A 23,158-nucleotide genomic window follows, 5' to 3' on the forward strand; every position below is an offset into this window, starting at 1 on the left:
CATGTGTTCCTGTTTCCATAATTGTTCTCTTGTGTCTACAAGACTGGGGAGTTCCACCACTCCTCTTGGTCTATCTGCACAAAAGCTGTTCTACCCTGTATGCACACATGGATTTTTCCTCTCTGAACCCTGTTCACACAGGTTATATACAGATGATCAGGTTTTTAAATACATCACATAGGGATTGCATACATTAGTTAGGACTGCTCTGATAAGGGTATACCGTGAAGATTGGTAGAGCAGCTTAGTATACATTTTTTGCAAAAAACGTATCAACCAAATACCCTGTTTTTTACATCTTTTACTAGCACTTGCGGATTACTGCAACATTTTTTCAAACTGAGTGTTTTTTTTTTTACTATTCTCTTTTGTGTCTTCAGGTTTCTTGGTGGTGTGTGAACATGATCATACAGACTTGTTCACTGTGCAAGTAGCCCATGTGTTCCTGTTTCCATAATTGTTCTCTTGTGTCTACAAGACTGGGGAGTTCCACCACTCCTCTTGGGCTATCTGCACAAAAGCTGTTCTACCCTGTATGCACACATGGATTTTTCCTCTCTGAACCCTGTTCACACAGGTTATATACAGATGATCAGGTTTTTAAATACATCAGATAGGGATTGCATACATTAGTTAGGACTGCTCTGATAAGGGTATACCGTGAAGATTGGTAGAGCAGCTTAGTATACATTTTTTGCAAAAAACGTATCAACCAAATACCCTGTTTTTTACATCTTTTACTAGCACTTGCGGATTACTGCAACATTTTTTCAAACTGAGTGTTTTTGGTTTTACTATTCTCTTTTGTGTCTTCAGGTTTCTTGGTGGTGTGTGAACATGATCATACAGACTTGTTCACTGTGCAAGTAGCCCATGTGTTCCTGTTTCCATAATTGTTCTCTTGTGTCTACAAGACTGGGGAGTTCCACCACTCCTCTTGGGCTATCTGCACAAAAGCTGTTCTACCCTGTAAGCACACATGGATTTTTCCTCTCTGAACCCTGTTCACACAGGTTATATACAGATGATCAGGTTTTTAAATACATCAGATAGGGATTGCATACATTAGTTAGGACTGCTCTGATAAGGGTATACCGTGAAGATTGGTAGAGCAGCTTAGTATACATTTTTTGCAAAAAACGTATCAACCAAATACCCTGTTTTTTACATCTTTTACTAGCACTTGCGGATTACTGCAACATTTTTTCAAACTGAGTGTTTTTGGTTTTACTATTCTCTTTTGTGTCTTCAGGTTTCTTGGTGGTGTGTGAACATGATCATACAGACTTGTTCACTGTGCAAGTAGCCCATGTGTTCCTGTTTCCATAATTGTTCTCTTGTGTCTACAAGACTGGGGAGTTCCACCACTCCTCTTGGGCTATCTGCACAAAAGCTGTTCTACCCTGTATGCACACATGGATTTTTCCTCTCTGAACCCTGTTCACACAGGTTATATACAGATGATCAGGTTTTTAAATACATCAGATAGGGATTGCATACATTAGTTAGGACTGCTCTGATAAGGGTATACCGTGAAGATTGGTAGAGCAGCTTAGTATACATTTTTTTGCAAAAAACGTATCAACCAAATACCCTGTTTTTTACATCTTTTACTAGCACTTGCGGATTACTGCAACATTTTTTCAAACTGAGTGTTTTTGGTTTTACTATTCTCTTTTGTGTCTTCAGGTTTCTTGGTGGTGTGTGAACATGATCATACAGACTTGTTCACTGTGCAAGTAGCCCATGTGTTCCTGTTTCCATAATTGTTCTCTTGTGTCTACAAGACTGGGGAGTTCCACCACTCCTCTTGGGCTATCTGCACAAAAGCTGTTCTACCCTGTATGCACACATGGATTTTTCCTCTCTGAACCCTGTTCACACAGGTTATATACAGATGATCAGGTTTTTAAATACATCAGATAGGGATTGCATACATTAGTTAGGACTGCTCTGATAAGGGTATACAGTGAAGATTGGTAGAGCAGCTTAGTATACATTTTTTGCAAAAAACGTATCAACCAAATACCCTGTTTTTTACATCTTTTACTAGCACTTGCGGATTACTGCAACATTTTTTCAAACTGAGTGTTTTTGGTTTTACTATTCTCTTTTGTGTCTTCAGGTTTCTTGGTGGTGTGTGAACATGATCATACAGACTTGTTCACTGTGCAAGTAGCCCATGTGTTCCTGTTTCCATAATTGTTCTCTTGTGTCTACAAGACTGGGGAGTTCCACCACTCCTCTTGGGCTATCTGCACAAAAGCTGTTCTACCCTGTATGCACACATGGATTTTTCCTCTCTGAACCCTGTTCACACAGGTTATATACAGATGATCAGGTTTTTAAATACATCAGATAGGGATTGCATACATTAGTTAGGACTGCTCTGATAAGGGTATACCGTGAAGATTGGTAGAGCAGCTTAGTATACATTTTTTGCAAAAAACGTATCAACCAAATACCCTGTTTTTTACATCTTTTACTAGCACTTGCGGATTACTGCAACATTTTTTCAAACTGAGTGTTTTTGGTTTTACTATTCTCTTTTGTGTCTTCAGGTTTCTTGGTGGTGTGTGAACATGATCATACAGACTTGTTCACTGTGCAAGTAGCCCATGTGTTCCTGTTTCCATAATTGTTCTCTTGTGTCTACAAGACTGGGGAGTTCCACCACTCCTCTTGGGCTATCTGCACAAAAGCTGTTCTACCCTGTATGCACACATGGATTTTTCCTCTCTGAACCCTGTTCACACAGGTTATATACAGATGATCAGGTTTTTAAATACATCAGATAAGGATTGCATACATTAGTTAGGACTGCTCTGATAAGGGTATACCGTGAAGATTGGTAGAGCAGCTTAGTATACATTTTTTGCAAAAAACGTATCAACCAAATACCCTGTTTTTTACATCTTTTACTAGCACTTGCGGATTACTGCAACATTTTTTCAAACTGAGTGTTTTTGGTTTTACTATTCTCTTTTGTGTCTTCAGGTTTCTTGGTGGTGTGTGAACATGATCATACAGACTTGTTCACTGTGCAAGTAGCCCATGTGTTCCTGTTTCCATAATTGTTCTCTTGTGTCTACAAGACTGGGGAGTTCCACCACTCCTCTTGGGCTATCTGCACAAAAGCTGTTCTACCCTGTATGCACACATGGATTTTTCCTCTCTGAACCCTGTTCACACAGGTTATATACAGATGATCAGGTTTTTAAATACATCAGATAGGGATTGCATACATTAGTTAGGACTGCTCTGATAAGGGTATACCGTGAAGATTGGTAGAGCAGCTTAGTATACATTTTTTGCAAAAAACGTATCAACCAAATACCCTGTTTTTTACATCTTTTACTAGCACTTGCGGATTACTGCAACATTTTTTCAAACTGAGTGTTTTTGGTTTTACTATTCTCTTTTGTGTCTTCAGGTTTCTTGGTGGTGTGTGAACATGATCATACAGACTTGTTCACTGTGCAAGTAGCCCATGTGTTCCTGTTTCCATAATTGTTCTCTTGTGTCTACAAGACTGGGGAGTTCCACCACTCCTCTTGGGCTATCTGCACAAAAGCTGTTCTACCCTGTATGCACACATGGATTTTTCCTCTCTGAACCCTGTTCACACAGGTTATATACAGATGATCAGGTTTTTAAATACATCAGATAGGGATTGCATACATTAGTTAGGACTGCTCTGATAAGGGTATACCGTGAAGATTGGTAGAGCAGCTTAGTATACATTTTTTGCAAAAAACGTATCAACCAAATACCCTGTTTTTTACATCTTTTACTAGCACTTGCGGATTACTGCAACATTTTTTCAAACTGAGTGTTTTTGGTTTTACTATTCTCTTTTGTGTCTTCAGGTTTCTTGGTGGTGTGTGAACATGATCATACAGACTTGTTCACTGTGCAAGTAGCCCATGTGTTCCTGTTTCTATATATACAGGGCAGTGGGGACATCACATTGTATATAGGGGCTATGTAGCCATTTTACTATATGGGGAGCTATGAGGTCCTCATTGTATAATAAAGGGCTTTGGGGACCACCAAACAGTGTATTGGGGCTGTAAGACCATCATTCTGTATAGGCAGAGCTGTATGGGTACTCAGGACATTATTTTTTTTAAATGGGGACATTAATAGTTTTGATGGGGCACTCAGGTTCCTGTATTTTTTTTTTGGGTGGGGACATTGTTAACTTGAATTGGACACTCAAATGTATTTGTTGCTGGAAGGGGGCACATGGGATATTATATCCTTCAAAGGAGCATACAGGCCTTTGCACAGTGGGGGTATTAATACTTTCTATGGGCCACTTTAATTTTTTGGGGAGGGAGTAATCATAGTAATGACACAGTTTTATAAATATTGGGTCATTATTCTATGCCTCAGGTGCAGGCAGAGTGGGGAGTTTTTGTAGGTTGGGTACAGATGGTGACATCACTAGAAATGTGAGAAGTCAAATGTGTCTTTGTTGTAATCTGACGAGTTGTGGCTGGAGAAGTGGTAATGGAGGTAAGGGCGAGATGGAAAAGACGGGAAAAGTGACTGACCCAAATCAGAAAGATGGTCAACTGTAAGTCACTATATATAACTGTACTGTACACACATGTATGTTCCTGTAAGGTGGGAATATTGCTCTTTTTAGTAGTTTTTTTTTAATTTTTTTAATTTAGTAACAGCTGAATTTGTTTCAGTCATTATGAAGAAGAAGGTGTACGGTGGTGTCATTGGTCTCTGTATAGTATTTTGTTATGTAAAGGTAATGGTCATATTATATATTATGTGTTCACTGTGTAGGGGTGATGGTGGTGGACATTGATTAGTTTTATTGTTTTGGTCTTTTATATTAGTAATTTTGATAATGTTGGTCTTTGCATTGTATGTTTTTGGTTAGCAACACTGGTATGTTGTAATTATATATGCTCTTTTAAATGGTTATAGTGGGGTTAGATGGGGAGACATGCACTTTGGGGCTTGGGCCCCTGATCTTTTAGAACCCTAGCAATGTCCCTGCCGTACTGTGTGTTTACTTGTCAGTGTTTCTAGAGATATATGTATGTTTGTAAGTAACCTCAGTTATGGTACCATAGCTAAGCAGTAAGCTTGGTTCTGGTACTGTGTCAATGTAGTAATCTAGATTCTGGTACCATTTGCATGCCGTAAGCTTGGTTCTGTTCCCCTATCTATGTAGTAGACTTAGTAAGCTTGGTTCTGCTTCCTTATCTCTGGAGTAAGCTTGGTTTTGCTCCCATATCTCTGTAACAAACTCGGTTTTTCTCCCACAGCTATGTAGTAAGCTCCGTTCTGCTCCCATGTTTCTGTAGTAAGCTTGGTTCTGCTCCCATATCTCTGTAGTAACCTTAGTCCTGCTCCCTTACATCTGCAATAAGCTCTGTTCTGCTCCCTTATCGCTGTAGTAAACTCAATTCAATTCTTCTCCATTATCTCTGTAGTAAGCTCTGTTCTGCTCCCTTATCTCTGTAGTAAGCTCGGTTCTGCTCCCTTATCTCTGTAGTAAGCTCCGTTCTGCTCCATTATCTCTGTAGTAAGCTCTTTTCTCCCATATCTCTGTACTAAGCTCTGTTCTGCTCCCTTACATCTGTAGTAAGCTCGGTTCTGCTCCCTTATAGCTGTAGTAAACTTCATACTGCTCCATTATCTCTGTAGTAAGCTTGGTTCTGTAGTAAGCTCCGTTCTGTTCCCATATCTCTGTAGTAAGCTCGGTTCTGCTCCCATATCTCTGTAGTAAGCTCAGTTCTGCTCCCATATCTCTGTAGTAAGCTCAGTTCTGCTCCCTTATCGCTGTAGTAAACTTCATACTGCTCCATTATCTCTGTAGTAAGCTTGGTTCTGCTCCCTTATTTCTGTAGTAAGCTCAGTTCTGCTCCCATATCTCTGTAGTAAGCTTGGTTCTGCTCCCTTATTTCTGTAGTAAACTCGGTTCTGCTCCCATATCTCTGTAGTAAGCTCGGTTCTGCTCCCATATCTCTGTAGTAAGCTCAGTTCTGCTCCCTTATCGCTATAGTAAACTTCATACTGCTCCATTATCTCTGTAGTAAGCTCGGTTCTGCTCCCATATCTCTGTAGTAAGCTTGGTTCTGCTCCCTTATTTCTGTAGTAAACTCAGTTCTGCTCCCATATCTCTGTAGTAAGCTCGGTTCTGCTCCCATATCTCTGTAGTAAGCTCAGTTCTGCTCCCTTATCTCTGTAGTAAACTCCGTTCTGCTCCATTATCTCTGTAGTAAGCTCGGTTCTGCTTCTATATCTCTCTAGTAAGGTAGGTTCTGCCCCTTTATCTACAGTACGTGGTAATCCATCCTTCTTGTGTATATGTAGTCAGCTTGCTTCTGTTACAGTATCTATGTAGGCAGTAAGCTTGGTTCTGCTCCCATATCTATGCAGCTAGCTCCATTCTATTTATATATCTATGTTCAAGTCTGTTTTTAAAGCCTGTTGTCTCTGTTGCTTTAATGCAGCAGCCAGCGATAAGTAGGGCAAAGGTGGGCGACTGCAACTCGAGGGTCACTGCCTTGTGATTGCCCCCTAGGCTGAAAAGTGCCAGCCAGCCCCTGGCTGTTCTTATAGTTATAGGAATGTCCCTTTAATATTATGGCTCAGTTGTTAGGATAGTCTGCACTATTGTTTGCTGTCCTTAGTTTTATGGGAATACATCTTATTTTTTATGATTCAGTTCCTTAGATCGTGTGCAATAATCTGTTGTTTTTATTGTTTTTCTGACCTCACTAAATGACCTTATTTTCATTGTATTAATTGCTTATACTTCTTGTCATTTTTTTTTGTTTGATTTCTTTTTTGTTACTGGCAGTATTATTTTACACTTTACGTAACTAACTAAAGGATGTAACTAAATTACTTATGAAAAATGTATTTAGTTACCAAATTTAGTGGGAATGTGTTACGAAGCTTTTTTGTTTTGGGCATTGAGCACTCTCTGGTTATTGTTAACCAATGTGTTTGTGAGACGATTAAAAGGCACTTAATGCAGAAATTCGGCATATCCTATATTTCTATTTCCCATTTTTCATATTTGGTGTCGAAATTCAATAAAGGCCATATTAGTAAGAGCCTTAGCATCTCAAACACAATCATCAACAATAACCAGAAAATTGCCAATCCTTTTAATCTTTTAATCATTCTTAAAAGTTTTGGAAGGATTTACTTTAAAGTTTGTCACCCCTTATATCCTAAAATAATAAACTGAAACTGCTTTACTAGCAGACTGACACGGCCAGAAGAGATCCCTTTTCAGTTATTAGCTTCAGTGATATGAGCCTAGGAAAACGCCCCAGCACACTAAGTGCTGAGAGGGGTTAATCGACCATGTTTAGGACTAGGTTGAGTGAACAGCTGTACAGTCAGTGGTGTGGAGGCCAGAGAATAAACACACAGCCCTCTAGCTCATTCAGTGTTGTGTGTTTTTGTTTTGCTTTTAGGCCAGAAAGGCCTTTTTTCTTTTTTTTTTTTTGCTAATGCAGCACTGGTTTATGCAGTACCTTTCATAAACCAGCGTGAGATTTAAGGATGAGCAAGACGACGCTATAACTTGTGCGATAATCGCACCTCACGGAATGGTCGGCTCTCCTGACCTGAGCAAGACAGTATGATGTATTTCTATGCAGCTGTGAAGCTCAGGTCAGGAGAGCTGACAGCCAGAACCAGGTTTACGATGCGATTCTCACACGAGAAATACAGCAGTCTGTCTCTGCCCTTAAAGAGACAGCGTTCCTGTGTCGGTGTGTGTTTGTGTGGTGCCACTATATAGAAGAGGAAGAATGAGCAATTCTAAAAGTAAGTATGAGAATCAATATTTAGCCAGCACATGAGTACCAATGCCGTATCAATTTGACTTTTTTAAACTTAGCGCTGCCCCGTAAAGTAGAAACAGATGACAATGTCTCAGACTATAACAGGTTGTGCAGCGCTGATGTAAGAAGCATGTAGAAATATATCATGAACTTTCAATACTAATGTGCATACATGGCTCCGCTGTGTACACCTCATACACACACTCGGCTCCGCTCTGTACACCTCGTACACACATGGCTCCGGTCTGTACACCTCGTACACACATGGCTCCGCTCCGTACACCTCGTAGACACGCGGCTCCACTCCATATACCTCGTACACACGCGGCTCTGCTACATCCACACTGTAAACCCCTCCTGACCCCACATGTGACACCCCAGGTTCCTGGTTGTCACAGTGGCATTGCTTTCCTCACGGGGAGAGTGATGTCATGCTTGGAAGCGAGGGAAGATCTTTGTTATGATCTGGTGGCCTAGGAGCAGCATGTGACGTACTCTGGAGAAGGTGGTACCTGTACTGACCGCAGACCCTGAACTTAGCACCGCAACTAGAAGTAGCCGTGGGATGTACCTAACACTCCCTAGACACCTCGACACAGCCTAAGGACTAACTTTCCCTAAAGATAGAAACGGGAAAACTATCTTGCCTCAGAGAAAATCCCCAAAGGATAGACAGCCCCCCACAAATATTGACTGTGAGAGGAGAGGGAAATGACATACGCAGACTGAAATCAGGATTTAGCAAAGGAGGCCTTTCTAGCTAAAAAGAAAGAATAGGACAGAGTACTATGCGGTCAGTATTAAAACACTAGAAAATATCCACCACAGAAAATACAAATCTCCACATCTGACTAAAAACATGGAGGGTATATCTGCATCTCCAGAGATACAGCTTGGCTGCAAAGAATCCTTACACAGACAAAGCTGGACAAGACAAAACATGAAAATGCACAGAACTATAAGGCCCACAGCATGTGGACAGCAAAAACAAAGCCAGAACTTATCTTTGATGAAAAGAACAGCAAAACAGGAAAGACCAGTCAGGGATGTGAATCCTCCAAAAACAATGGACAACTGGCACTGACTAAAGGATCAAGCAAGGCTAAATAGTCCAGTCCAAATTGCAATAAGTGGACACACCTGATAAATGCTGCGATCCAAAGACAGCAGAACTACCACTCATAACCACCGGAGGGAGCCCAAGAGCAGAATTCACAACAGTACCCCCCCCCTTGAGGAGAGGTCACCGAACCCTCACCAGAGCCCCCAGGCCGATCAGGACGAGCCAAATGAAAGGCACAAACCAAATCGTCAGCATGAACATCGGAGGCAACAACCCAAGAATTATCCTCCTGGCCATAACCCTTCCATTTGACAAGATACTGAAGCTTCCGCCTCGAAAAACGAGAATCCAAAATCTTCTCAACCACATACTCCAACTCCCCATCAATCAACACCGGGGCCGGAGGATCAACAGAGGGAACAACGGGCACCACATACTTCCGCAACAAAGATCTATGGAAAACATTATGGATGGAAAAAGAGGCTGGAAGGGCCAAACGAAAAGACACTGGATTGATAATCTCAGAAATCCTATAAGGACCAATAAACCGAGGCTTGAACTTAGGGGAAGAAACCTTCATAGGAACATGACGGGAAGACAACCAGACCAAATCCCCAACCCGAAGTCGGGAACCAACACACCGACGACGCTTAGCAAAACGCTGAGCCTCCTCCTGAGACAACACCAAATTGTCCACCACATGAGCCCAAATTTGCTGCAGCCTGTCAACCACAGAATCCACACCAGGACAATCAGAAGGCTCAACCTGCCCAGAAGAAAAACGGGGATGAAAACCAAAATTACAAAAAAAAAGGCGAAACTAAGGTAGCAGAACTAGCCCGATTATTAAGGGCAAACTCGGCCAATGGCAAGAAAGCCACCCAATCATCCTGATCAGCAGACACAAAGCATCTCAAATAAGTTTCCAAAGTCTGATTAGTTAGCTCGGTTTGGCCATTTGTCATCAGCGCTTGAAGGACCTTTCAATGACGTCGCGGCTTGTGATTGGTCGCGTGAGCGGTCACATGGGCGTCACGCCACCAATCACAAGCCGCGACGTCATCGAAAGGTCCTTCAAGCGCTGATTCTTAGGAAGGAAGGCTACGGGTTACAACCAGGGCGCGTCCGAGGGTGAGTATATACCTATTAGGAATATACTCACCCTCGGACGTGCCCTGGTTGTAACCCGCACAAAACCCCTTTAAAGAATTTTCCCTTAACATGGGCGCCCAGGGACACGGACCGGGTCACCGCCACCGTGACACATCCCTCTAAGTACCAGACCTGGTACCGAGTACCCCACGGCCCTGGCGGGCGTCACGCACACATAAACTTCACCTCATCCAGCACCATAACAACCAGCACAGCAGAGTCCTGCAGACACTGAGGCCCCTGATCATGTGATCCCTGACTCCTCCCCTCCTGTGACCTCATCACAGGTCCTGTGCGCACAGAACAGCCATATATGTGGTGTGAGGCTCTGCAGGTGGAGGTAGGTGCTGGAGATTGACACATTAACCCCCTTAGCGCTGCGGTCCCATTCCAGTAGACAGAATGTGTTCCCGTCTGTGTCGCTATATCAGGATCTCTGTCTGAATTGGATTACATTGGGTCACTTCCCTCTTGACGGCGCTCGCTGCTCTGTTACTGTTCTGTCTCCATTATGGCCGTCGCTCACTCCATGTTGTCACTATCAGGAGATATTAACCTGTTAATGACCTCTGATACCCTTTTGACTGGGCCTTATTCCTTAGCTTTTTCTAGGCTTTGAGGAATAAGTTAATAGCGCCCCACCGCAGATACAAATCCTGCGGGTGACAGCTGTGCATAACACCTGACACTCTGCAGCGTTGACTCTGATCGGTTTTGTAACAAATTATAGCCAATTAACCCCTTAAAGACCACCGTTAATTACGCCAGCTCCAGCTAAGTGGTTAAGAGGGGGTTAAAAGACCTCGTTTGACAGGAGGACGGACTGAGATTGTAATAGTGGGTGCCAATGGTCATCTGATTAGCCCAGGGTTTGGTGGCCTGGTAGATCCAGCCATAAGCAGAGTCAGTCAAAGTCTATGACGAAATGACAGGTCTCAGGCACTGCAATACATGAGATCGATGATCAAAGTAAAAAATGGGTATCGCTCTGTCTGGAACGACCCGAACTATAAAACTGTCACGTTATTTATTTCCTACAGCAAATGTCGTAAAAAAAAAAATAAACATGACAATGTCGCTTTTTCATCATACTGACACATAAAGAAGTGAATAAAAAGTAATATTTAAAAAAATGGTATAAATGAAAACGCCAAACCGTCCTTCAAAAACCAAGCCCTAATATGGCTTGTACGGCAACAAAAATTAAAAGTTCCAGCTCTGAGAATAGGACGATTCAAAAACCAATTAGTTTTGGAAAACATTGTTTTTAGTCTGTAAAAAAAGGCAAAGCATAAAAAAACAATATAAATCTGGTATCGCAGAAATTGTACCGGCCCGACGAACAAATCGGTCTCATCACTTTTACCATACGATGAATGGCCCAAAAAATGAAAACAATAACTGAATTGCTGGTTTTAATTCATCCTGCATCTGAAAAATCTGAATAAAAAGCGACCAAAAAGGGTTATTTGCCCCAAAAATGGTACAAAAAAAAATCTTCAACTCGTCGTGCAAAAAATATGCCCTCATACAGCTCTTCACAAAACAATGAAAAATACCAGCTCTCAGAATTGACAAAAAAACAATTTTTTTTTTAAAAAGCGTTTTTACTGTGTGACCTAAAAAAAAAGATATAAAAGTTGCATCGCTGTAATCGCACAGACCTGAAAAATAAAGTCATCTAATCACTGGTACCAAATGGTGAACCGTGCAAAAATAAAAATAACTATTGTACAAATAGTGCGCTTTCCTTTCAGAGCTCTGCCATGTGCCCAAACAGCAGGTTTTGGCCACATATGAGTTATCCTCACGTTTCAGAGAAATTGTATAATAAATTTTGTGGTCAGTTTCCTTCTATTGTCCATTGTGAAAATTACAAATTTGGGGCTAAAACAACATTTTATTAAAAAAAAAACATAATTTTCGTCTCCACATCCACATTTTTAAAAGTTCTGTGAAGCACCTAGGGGTTCAACAAGCTCAACACACCGCTAGATAAATTCCTCAATGGGTCTAGATTCCAAAATGGGGTCACTTGTAGGAGTTTCTGCTGGTTTTCTTCCACATAGGCTCTGCAAATGAGACATGATGTCTGCAATCTTTTCCAGCCAAATTTGCATTCCTAATACCAAATCTCGCTTCTTCCCTTCCGAGCCCTGCCGTGTGTCCAAACAGAACTTTTTAACTACATGTGGGATATCGACACGCTCAGAAGAAAGTAGGTCACAAATTTTGGGATCCACTTTTTCATGTTACCTTTTGTGAAAGTGAAAGTGTTGGGGCTAAAGCAAAATTGTTTATGAAAAAAATGAAAATTTTCAATGAAAACCTAATGTTATCAATATCTGTGCAGTACCCTTGGAATCAAAATGCTTACTATACACATGGATAAAATCCTTAAAGGGTATAGTTTCCAAAATAATGTCAGTTATGGGGTGAATCTGCGATTTAGGCACAAAAATGTATTTATTTTTTTCATTCCTCTTCTCATTAACTCTTGTGTGGCACCTGAAGAGTTAAAACATTTCCTGACAACAGTTTTGAACTATTTGAGGGGTGTGATTTTTTTTTTTTTAAATGGTATCATTTTGGGGGCGTTTCCAATATATAGGCTTCTCAAAGTCCATTTAAATTTGAATAGTTCACCCTAAAGAAACAGGTTTTCTGATTTCTTCCAAAAAATTTAGAACTTGCTATTATTATTATACATTTTTATAGCGCCATTTATTCCATGGCCCTTTACATGTGAATACGGGGCAAATATAGACAAAGACATTAAACATGAGCAAAAAACAAGGCACACGGGTACATAAGGAGGGAGGACCCTGCTCGCGAGGGCTCACAGTCTGCAGGGGATGGGTGATGAAACACTAGGAGAGGGTAGGGCAGGTTGTGCGGTGGTTCAGTAAGTTCAGGATCACTGCAGGCTGTAGGCTTGTTGGAAGAGGTGAGTCTTCAGGTTCTTTTTGAAGGTTTCTATGGTAGGCGAGAGTCTGATGTGTTGGGGTAGAGAGTTCCAGAGTATGGGCGAAGCACGGGAGAAGTCTTGGATGCAGCTGTGGGAAGAAGAGATGAGAGGGGAGTAGAGAAGGAGGTCTTGAGAGGATCGGAGGTTGCGTGTAGGTAGGTATTGGGAGACCATGTCACAGATGTATGGAGGAGACAGGTTGTTAATGGCTTTGTATGTCGTTGTGAGGGTTTTGAACTGGAGTCTCTGGGCGATAGGAAGCCAGTGAAGGGCTTGACATAGGGGAGAGGCTGGGGAATAGCGGGGAGACAGGTAGATTAGTCGGGCAGCAGAGTGTAGGATGGATTGGAGTGGTGCCAGAGTGCTAGAGGGGAGTCCAGAGAGTAGGAGGTTGCAGTAGTTGAGGCGGGAGATGATAAGGGCATGCACTAGCGTTTTTGCGGTGTCACGGTCAAGGAATACATGGATCCGGGAAATATTTTTGAGTTTGAGACGGCAAGAGGAGGCAAGGGCTTGGATATATGGCTTGAAAGAGAGGGCAGAGTCGAGGATCACCCCGAGGCATCGGGCATGTGGGACTGGGGAAAGTGAGCAGCCATTGACATTGATGGATAGGTCTGGTGGAGGGGTAGAGTGAGATAGGGGAAAGATGATGAATTCTGTTTGGTCCATGTTCAGTTGTAGAACGCGAGCAGAAAATAAGGCTGAAATAGCAGATAGACAATGCTGGATTTTGGTAAGTAAGGAGGTGAGGTCAGGTCCGGATAGGTAAATCTGTGTGTCATCAGCGTAGAGATGGTTCTGCATACCGTGGGATTCTATGAGCTGTCCCAGGCCGAAAGTGTAGATGGAGAAGAGTAGGGGTCCTAGAACAGAGCCTTGAGGTACACCGACTGACCAGGGGGGAAGTGAGGAGATGGTGTGGGGGAGGGAGACACTGAATGTTCGGTCTGTCAGATATGACGAGATCCAGGAAAGGGCCAAGTCTGTGATGCCAAGAGATGAGAGGATTTGTAGCAGAAGGGAGTGGTCCACAGTGTCGAAGGCAGAAGACAGGTCCAGGAGAAGGAGGACAGAGTAGTGTCGCTTGCTCCTGGCAGTTAGTAGGTCATTGGTGACATTAGTTAGGGCAGTTCGCAGTTGAGTGATGGGAACGGAAGCCAGATTGTAACCGATCAAAGAGGGAGCAGGAGGAGAGGTGGGAGGACAGTTCAAGATGGACGTGTTGCTCCAGCAATTTGGAGGTATAAGGGAGAAGAGATATCGGGCGATAGCTAGACACAGAGGATGGGTCAAGGGAGGGCTTTTTGAGGATGGGTGTGATCTTGGCATGCTTGAAGGATGAGAGGAAGACACCTGTTGTGAGTGAGAGGTTGAAGAGGTGCGTTAGGGTAGGGATGAAGACCATGGAAAGGTTAGGGATGAGGTGGGACGGGAGCGGGTCGAGCGTGCAGGTGGTGAGGTGTGTTCTTGACAGGAGGGTGGAGAGCTGATCTTCTGTCATGGTGGAGAAGCTGGTTTTGGAGGAGCAGGGTTGAGCAGCTAAGAGGGGCAGTGGGCGCTGTGGGCCAAAGCTTTCTCTGATCGTATCAATCTTCTGTTTAAAGAAAGAGGCGAAGTCTTCAGCAGAAATGAGGGGGGGAGGGAGAAGGTGCTGGGGGACGGAGTAGAGAATTGAAAGTGTTGAAAAGCTGTTTAACCCTTATAACAAAGTTAAAATTTGAAATGTTATGCTAACCTGGTAAGGGTGTGTACACACAACTGATTTCAAAGAATAATTACTCAGCTGCTGCAGACCCACAGGTCACCTGACAAGTTTTAGGATTTTTGGAGGGAAAAATAGATGTTTATTTCAGTGCTACTGATGAATGACGAACGTCCAGGATACACAGGAGTATTAATTTCGGTTTTATTGTTGACACGTTTTCCTCAGAACATAGCCACATTGATACTTTTGTGTATGTTGAACCTCTATCAGCCGCCTGAAATCCACGTTTTTTTCTCGCCAAAAATTACCACGTGAAACGAGACTGGCCAGATTTAAAAAATTTGGTCTGATCATGAAGGTTAAAATTGGTTCTATCATTATCTGATACTGACATCCCTGGTTCTGCCATCTCTATTTCTGTGGATTTTCCTGCTCTTTTAATTTTATTTCTTGTTTTTGTTAAGTATTTATTAAAGATTTTTGTTAAGATTTTTTTTATTAGATATGTTCTGTGTTTTTGGTGCTGGATTGGAGATATCATGTGATAAATCTCTGCGTTTGACTATAATTGGATTGTGTGTTATCCCTGGGGCACGACGGGGCCATGACTGGATGTTGTGATCATGTGACGCCTGTAACAGCTCCGGAGATTTCTTACATGGGATCTTTATGATTTACATCATCATCTTCTCCCCATTCAGGTCCCTACAATATCGGATCCTCTCAGCGGAGATCTTCTATATAAGAGAATTCTCCTGAGTGACCCCACAAGGATGGATAGGGACAGGGACAAGATGGCGGAGATGATATTACACCTCACCCTAGAGATCCTCTTCCGGCTTACTGGAGAGGTGAGAGATTCTGATGACGTCACATTACATCATTCTTATCTATGTGAATAACATATGGACAGAACTGGAGAGGTGAGGACTCTGGAAATGTCTGTAGTGAGATTTATTAATATGTCTCTCCATAACCAGGATTACACAGTAGTGAAGAAGACCCCTAGTGAGCGCTGTCAGGACCCTGTGTCTGAGGGATGGGGAAGACCCCTGAGCCCAATCATGGGGCCTCCACCTCACCCCCTGATATATGAGGACATCAATGACCAGAAGATCCTAGAACTCACCTACAAGATGATTGAGCTGCTGACTGGAGAGGTGACACTGCTGGGAATGCTGGGACATTATACAGTAACGCTATGAAGGGATCGGGGGATGACGGTATCATTGTATGTGTCAGGTTCCTATAAGGTGTCAGGATGTCACCGTCTATTTCTCCATGGAGGAGTGGGAATATTTAGAATGGCACAAAGATCTGTATAAGGACGTCATGATGGAGGTTCCCCAGCCCCTCACATCACCAGGTAATAGACAGGACTAAATACACACGGCCTATAATTATCAGTAAATAAATAATTCAGTCCCTGTATGTGTTTCCTACAGTTCTGTCTAGTAAGATGACAACACCAGAGAGATGTCCAAGACTTCTTCTCCCACAGGACTGTTCAGCCGAAGAATGCAACATTCCTCAGGATCATCAGGATGATGGAGAGAAGGTGTCATGAGATCTTCCCTATGATGTGTAGAAGGCTGCTGTGAAGGTCTTGTGTTCAGTCTTGTTTTATCCACCAGTATTATACACTGAGTGGACAATTTATTAGAGACACCTGCTCTTTCCCAACTTGAGCTGTATGGAAATTAGGTCCCTGATCCTGAAGTGCAAGATAAAATGAAGTTATTTGGCTTCTAACAAGCAGGTTTGGTGTAAATCCACACGAGAATGGGCAAATTAAGTGATTTAATAATTACCATAATCTATTATGGCGTGGTGCCATATATATAAGAAGTGATAAGAGGCAATGTGACAGTAAAAAATTCAATCTTTATTAATGAAAAATATTATAAAAACAAGTTTAAAAAGATGACAGAAAAATAGTCCCCCAAGTGGGGTGGAAACGAAAACAGCAGCAAGTATTGGTAAAGTGCACAGTAAGGGTTAAAGGATAAAGAGAGCACCATACATACAGCTCTGGCAAAAATTAAGAGACCACTGCAAAATTTTCAGTTTGTCTGATTTTTGTCTTTATAGCTATATTTTTGAGTAAAATGTAAATTGCTCTTTTATTCTATAAACTACTGACAACATGTCTCCGAAGTTCCAAGCAATACATTTTGTATTTGTTTTCTGAAAATGAGAAATGGTCCAAGTAACTAAAAATATATTGCTTGCAGACCTCAAATAATGCAAAAAAATAACTACTTTATAATCATTAAGAAACAACAATACTAATGTTTTAACTCAAGAAGAGTTGAGAAATCAATATTTTGTGGAATAACCATGATTTTTAATCACAGCTTTCATGTGTCTTGGCATTATTTCCCCCAGTCTTTCACACTGCTTTTGGCTGACCTTATGCCACTCCTGGTACAAAAATTTAAGCCGTTCTTGTTTGTTTGATGGCTTGTGACTATCCATCTTCCTCTTGATTACATTCCAGAGGTTTTCAATGGGGTTCAGGTCTGGAGATTGAGCTGGCCATGACAGGGATTTGTTGTGGTGGTCCTTCATCAACACCTTGATTGACCTAGCTGTGTGGCATGGCGCATTGTCCTGCTGGAAAAACCAGTCCTCATAGTTGGGGAATATTGCCTGAGCAGAAGGAATCAACAGTTTTTCCAGGATAACCTTGTATGCGGCTTGATTCATACATCATTTGCAAAGATTAACCTGCCCAATTCCAGCCTTGCTGAAGCATCATCCATCAAATTTCGCAGTGGGTGCAAGACACTGTGGCTTGTACGCCTCTCCAGGTCTCCGTCTAACCATTAGACGACCAGGTGTTGGGAAAAGCTGAAAATTAGACTCATCAGAGAAGATTAACTTACTCCAGTCCTCTATGGTCCAATCCTTATGGTCTTTGGCAAACTTCAGCCTGGCTCTCATTTGCTTCTCATTGATGAAAGGCTTTTTTCTAGCTTTACATGACTTGAGTCCGGCCTCTCGAACCCTATTATGAACTGTTCTTGCCGTGCACTTCGCCCCAGCTGCCATTCTTTTTATAGCTCACTTGATGTCATCCTGCGGTTGCTGAGTGACATTCGAATAAGATGACCATCATCCCAGGCAGTGGAGAGTCGTTTTCACCCTATGCCGGTCTGTAGTTTTGTTGTCCCCAATGTCTGCTGCTTGACCTTGTTGTAATGTACTGCAGTCTTAGACATTTTAAGGATGGAGGCAACATTTTCCCTCTGCTAGTAAAGCCAGAATTGAGCCCTTATTTTCCTCACTCAAGACTTTTATTTTCAACACCTTTGGCATGATTAAAAGTTATTTGTTCATTCCTATTACTTTTGGGATATTAATCTTGTTTTGCCATCCAGCTTGTCCTATTGCAAGAGGAATATCAAGACCAAAGCAGTGTTTTTTATACTTTCCTTCATTAAATAAGATTTGGTTCAGGTGATCAGCTAATCAGAAGTACTACATAAAGTAGAATGAGGTATACTCTGGTTGGAATTCAACTGACATTGGCATGGAATGGCTGTCAGACATGTAGAGATGCTGATTTTTATAAAACTGTGCAGTGGTCTCTTAATTTTTGCCAGAGCTGTTGAAGGGCTGAGCCAATGTATAATCCTTATGTTCAAAGAAGGGCACAAATGGAGAGACTCATCAAGCACTGAATAGTTGCATTATTTGTTGAGTTTTGTAAATACTATATTATAAGCTTGCCCATAAAAAAAAGAAAGGAACGGAGGCCCAGTGTCACGCTCGCGTCCAGACTGGTTGGCGCGGCGTGCGGGGGTGTGGCCCAGTGGGGCCAGACTACCCTGGAAGGGGCGTAACTAAGTAGCTTCCTTGGTATTCACTGGAGCCTCTGATGGTGAGGTCAGACTTGTGCGGCAGGAAGCTATCAGGTGCTACTCCAGAGTGGTGTCTGGCTGTGGCTGCTGATCCCACCGGGGAACGGAACATAGACAGGCAAGAGGGCACGGCTGGCACTCTGGTAGACAGGTGGGCACGGCTGGGACACAGGCAGGCAGACTGGTACAACAGAGACACTGGCAGGCAAGCGGGCACGCCTGGCTCTCTGGTTGGCCGGCAGGTACGGTTGGCTCTAGCAGGACTGGCGAACAAGGCTGGTATGCTGGAAGAACCGGTAGGGCCCGGTCTGCAGGCAGGTATCTAAAACAGAAAAGAACCTGTTCAGACAGGAGGACTTATGAATAGGTAGAGAAAGACCGCAAGAGCGAATGCAAAGCGGAAACACAGGAGCCAGAGCAAAGAACAGAAACACAGGAGGCGGAGCCAAGAGCAGGAGGCATAGCCAAGCATGGAAACGCAGGAGGCGGAGTCAAGAGCAGGAGGTAGAGCCAAGTGCGAAAATGCAGGAGGCGGAGCCAAGTGCAGAAAGCGGAGCCGAGAGCAGGTGGCGGAGCCAAGTGCGGAAACGCTGGAGGCTGAGCCAAGATCAGAAATGCATGAGGCGGAGCCAAGAGCAGAAATGCATGAGGCGGAGCCAAGAGCAGGAGGCGGAGCCAAGAACAGAGATGCAGGAGGCGGAGCAGGGAAGAACCACAAGAAGCGGAGCAAGGTAGAACCTCAAGGAGCAAAGCCACAGAGCAAAGCCATAGAGTGCAGAGCTGAGAGCAGAGCAAAGTCAGAGTGCAAAGCAAAGCTACAGAGGGCAGAGCAGAGAGCAAAGCCACAGAGTGCAGAGCTGAGAGCAGAGCAAAGTAAGAGTGCAGAGCAAAGCTACAGAGAGCAGAGCCGAGAGCAAAGCCACAGAGTGCAGAGCTGAGAGCAGAGCAAAGTCAGAGTGCAGAGCTGAGTGCAAAACCACAGAGTGCAGAGCAAGGTCACAGAATGCAAAGCAAGGAGCAAAGCAAGGTCGCAGAGAGCAGAGCCGAAAGCAGAGCAAAGCAAGACACAGTGCAGAGCAGAGCAAAGCTAGATACAGAGTGCAGAGCAGAACAAACCAAGACACAGAGTATGCACAGCAGAGAAAGCAAACCAAGCCAGGGATATAAACGAACACAGGAACAGGACTAGACTAAGACAGAGTCAGGAACGGGACAAAGCACAGAAACACGGACACAAGCCAGGGTACGCGCCCCACTGGGTGACAGACATATGCCAGGGTACAAAGCCCCACTGGGTGGCTACACAAGGACACAAGCCAAGGTACTAAGCCCCACTGGGTGGCAAACACAGGACAGAGACCAGGGTACAACGCCTCGCTGGGTGGCGGACACAAGAGTAACAGAGACAGGGCCTGGCACCTCAGCAGCTAAGAACTGACTGAGGGAGTAAGTTGCACAGGCCCCCACCAATGGGTGGGGAAGTCTTAAATACAGGAAGCCTCATGGCAATTGGCCAGGGACACTTTAGCAAGGTGCACACAGTCTCTATAAGAAACAAGAGTTGCCGGCAGCAGAGAGAAGTCACAACAAGGCCCAGAGAAGTAAGTGAGTTTGAGTGAAATGCAGGTGGGAGATGGGAGGCCATGCAGTGATGCCAGCAGGGTTGTTACACCCATAGAGTATAAAAAGAAAGCTACGTGCTTATCAATGATGTTATAGATGCTTCCCTCCTCACAAGTACCAGAAAAATACAATCAGGATGTCCAAAGTATTACTGCAGTGAAATACCTGCTTAAGAATTATTACCAATTATACATTGTTGAAGTGTTGTTAGCTTTTATAATTATGACGATGGGAATAATAAATTAATTGATTTGACTGGTTTAGAACAGGGCATGGTAATTGGTCGTAAATTAACCAGGCCCAATATTTTAGAAAATGTTGGCTTTTTTGTTTGTTTTTTTGTTACATGCATTAGTGTCAAGGGTGTACTGAGAATGTTCTGTTCATGGAAAGCATCCAAAAGAGCACAGATCTTTTCATTTAAACAACTAGTTGAGATGGATGGTAAGAACTGTTCTGAGGAACAGGAGGTGCTCAGTCATGCAAATTGCGGCTGACTACATCGCTGGAGTCCATCTAATGTGCTCAAATGCACTTATTATCCCTCAGCACAGGTGGTATATAACTATAGTTGAGCAAAAATGTTTGAGATGCTTTACAACCTGCTGCTTTGTGACAACCAAAAATTGATAGTGTAAGTTTAGTTAATTTATGATGTTTTATGTTCTCAGAAATCATTTCTTACAACTTCATCTGTCTGTGACTTTTTTATATTTGTTTCAGTGTAAAGATCTGATCCATATTAATACTTCAGGGACATATGTGAGAGGTGATGAGCGGTGTAAAGAGGAGATTACTACAGATAACCGTACAGGTGAGTAGTGACCACTAAATGCAGAGAAGTCACAAGTTCTAATCAGTCACTGGATTCTAGAATTATGGTTTGAACTTTTTAGGGTTTGTTACAGTCTGTTTATGTTTTTATTTCTTAACACATTGTTATTGGAAAGTTTCAATGGGCAAAATTGACGTTTCTCAGAATGAAAACATGGGGCCAATCTCCGTACATTCTGATGTATTGGTCACTGCCACATTTAGTGATTGGCTGAAATGGTCATATTTTTGGCCAAACGTGGAAGCACAAAGGAAGTCAATAAGGTGAGTATGCTTTATTACATTATTGTATACTGGACCATATTTTTTCTAATTCTTGAGATAAAATAGTTTACTATGGTACTTCTAAAATCCAAAATCTATAGAACCCTGAATTCAGACCACAGGAATACTCTGAGATAACAGTGGGAAACCTAAGGAAATTAGGTTTAAAATAATTTAAAATTAGCTCTGGAGACAGATTCTCGGCGAGATCTAGAGTATCTTAGGCCCACAGATCATAATAGCTCTTTACATATTAAGAAAAATGTGTATTTCACTGGAATAAGATATTAGATCGCAGATATCAAGGTATCATATAATTTTATTCATCTTCCTATGACCTGCATGCCCATGCAGATGACTTAGTAGGGTTGAGCCTACTTATAGATTTCCATTAATAATCTGTTGCCAACTTGATGCGACATACTGTATATATGTGGTATTCCTTGTCGTTTGTAGTCATGGTCTATTTTGGATTTACAACAGTAAAAGTTATATGTTAATTTTATTCTTCACATTTTTGATGACTATATTTATCAATCAGTGTGTTGTTTATATTGACAGCTTTCTTGTTTTAAAAGTTGATTATCTGTAGATTTGCTTGATAACTGCAATGTATAAAGCGATAAAAACTATTGCAGGTTCAAAGGTTAAGCGGACTAAAAAATAAGGTAAAAAGATAAAACATTTTTAAATATAAAAATTGTTATAAACCCCTACCTCATCAGTCTCCTTCCATTCACTGACCTGGAGAATCATCGTAGTACGTATGGGAATAGTTGTTTGTTGTGAATTCTGTGGCTGAATTCACTCCTGTGGTCACAAGTGGTACTGCAGCTTCTGAGCTTCCTCCCTCAGGTGTTCTGGTGAGCTCGTTGGCTGCTTTGTTATTTAACTCCACCTGATTCTGTCTTCCTTGCTCCTTGTCAATGTTCCAGTGTTGGATCTGAGCTTCTGGATCTTTCCTGTGGCCTGCTGCTCTGCTTAGATAAGTGCTTCTTTGCTTTTGTTGCTACTTTTTCTGTCCAGCTTGTCGTTTCGTTTTGCTGGAAGCTCTGAGACGCAAAGGGTGTACCGCCGTGCCGTTAGTTCGGCACGGTGGGTCTTTTTGCCCCCTTTGCGTGGTTTTTTGCTTTAGGGTTTTTTGTAGACTGCAAAGTTCTCTTTGCTATCCTCGCTCTATCTAGAATATCGGGCCTCACTTTGCTGAATCTATTTCATCCCTACGTTTGTCTTTTCATCTTGCTAACAGTCATTATATGTGGGGGGCTGCCTTTTCCTTTGGGGTATTTCTCTGAGGCAAGTCAGGCTTGTTTTTCTATCTTCAGGCTAGTCAGCTCCTCAGGCTGTGCCGAGTTGCATAGGTAGTGTCAGGCGCAATCCACAGCTGCCTTTAGTTGTGTTTAGGTTAGGTTCAGGTATTGCGGTCTACAGAGATTCCACGTCTCAGAGCTCGTTCTATTGTTTTTGGGTTATTGTCAGATCACTGTATGTGCTCTGATTGCTGGCACACTGTGTCACTGGATTGCCTACATAACAGTACAAGGAGCCAACCTAATGATTCTCAATAGAGGGAAACAAGAAGTTCTCACATCATTTTTTTTTTCTCAGCTCTGTGTTCAGTCTTTTTTTTCCCCTAGACATTTGGGTGTTTCAGGACACAGGTGTGGACATGGATATTCAGGGTCTGTGCTCTTCAATGGATAATCTCGTTACAAATGTACAAAGGATTCAAGATACTATTGATCAGAAATCTATGTTAGAACCAAGAATTCCTATTCCTGATTTGTTTTTTGGTGATAGAACTAAGTTTCTTAATTTCAAAAATAATTGTAAGCTATTTCTGGC

At 42.5% G+C, this 23,158-nt stretch overlaps 1 protein-coding gene across 1 annotated transcript in view; it reads left to right on the forward strand.

Annotated features, from left to right (window-relative positions):
• Window positions 1–23,158, forward strand: part of LOC138666656 (zinc finger protein 850-like) — a 150,997-nt gene that overhangs the window by 56,617 nt on the left and 71,222 nt on the right. The window contains exons 8-13 of the mRNA XM_069754846.1: window positions 10,338–10,390; window positions 15,428–15,577; window positions 15,707–15,886; window positions 15,969–16,092; window positions 16,172–16,284; window positions 20,939–21,029. Coding sequence (XP_069610947.1) covers window positions 10,338–10,390; window positions 15,428–15,577; window positions 15,707–15,886; window positions 15,969–16,092; window positions 16,172–16,284; window positions 20,939–21,029 — 711 coding nt within the window. The remainder of the gene's footprint in view (window positions 1–10,337; window positions 10,391–15,427; window positions 15,578–15,706; window positions 15,887–15,968; window positions 16,093–16,171; window positions 16,285–20,938; window positions 21,030–23,158) is intronic.

Source organism: Ranitomeya imitator, chromosome 2 (assembly GCF_032444005.1).
Source record: "Ranitomeya imitator isolate aRanImi1 chromosome 2, aRanImi1.pri, whole genome shotgun sequence".
Taxonomy (NCBI): domain Eukaryota; kingdom Metazoa; phylum Chordata; class Amphibia; order Anura; family Dendrobatidae; genus Ranitomeya; species Ranitomeya imitator.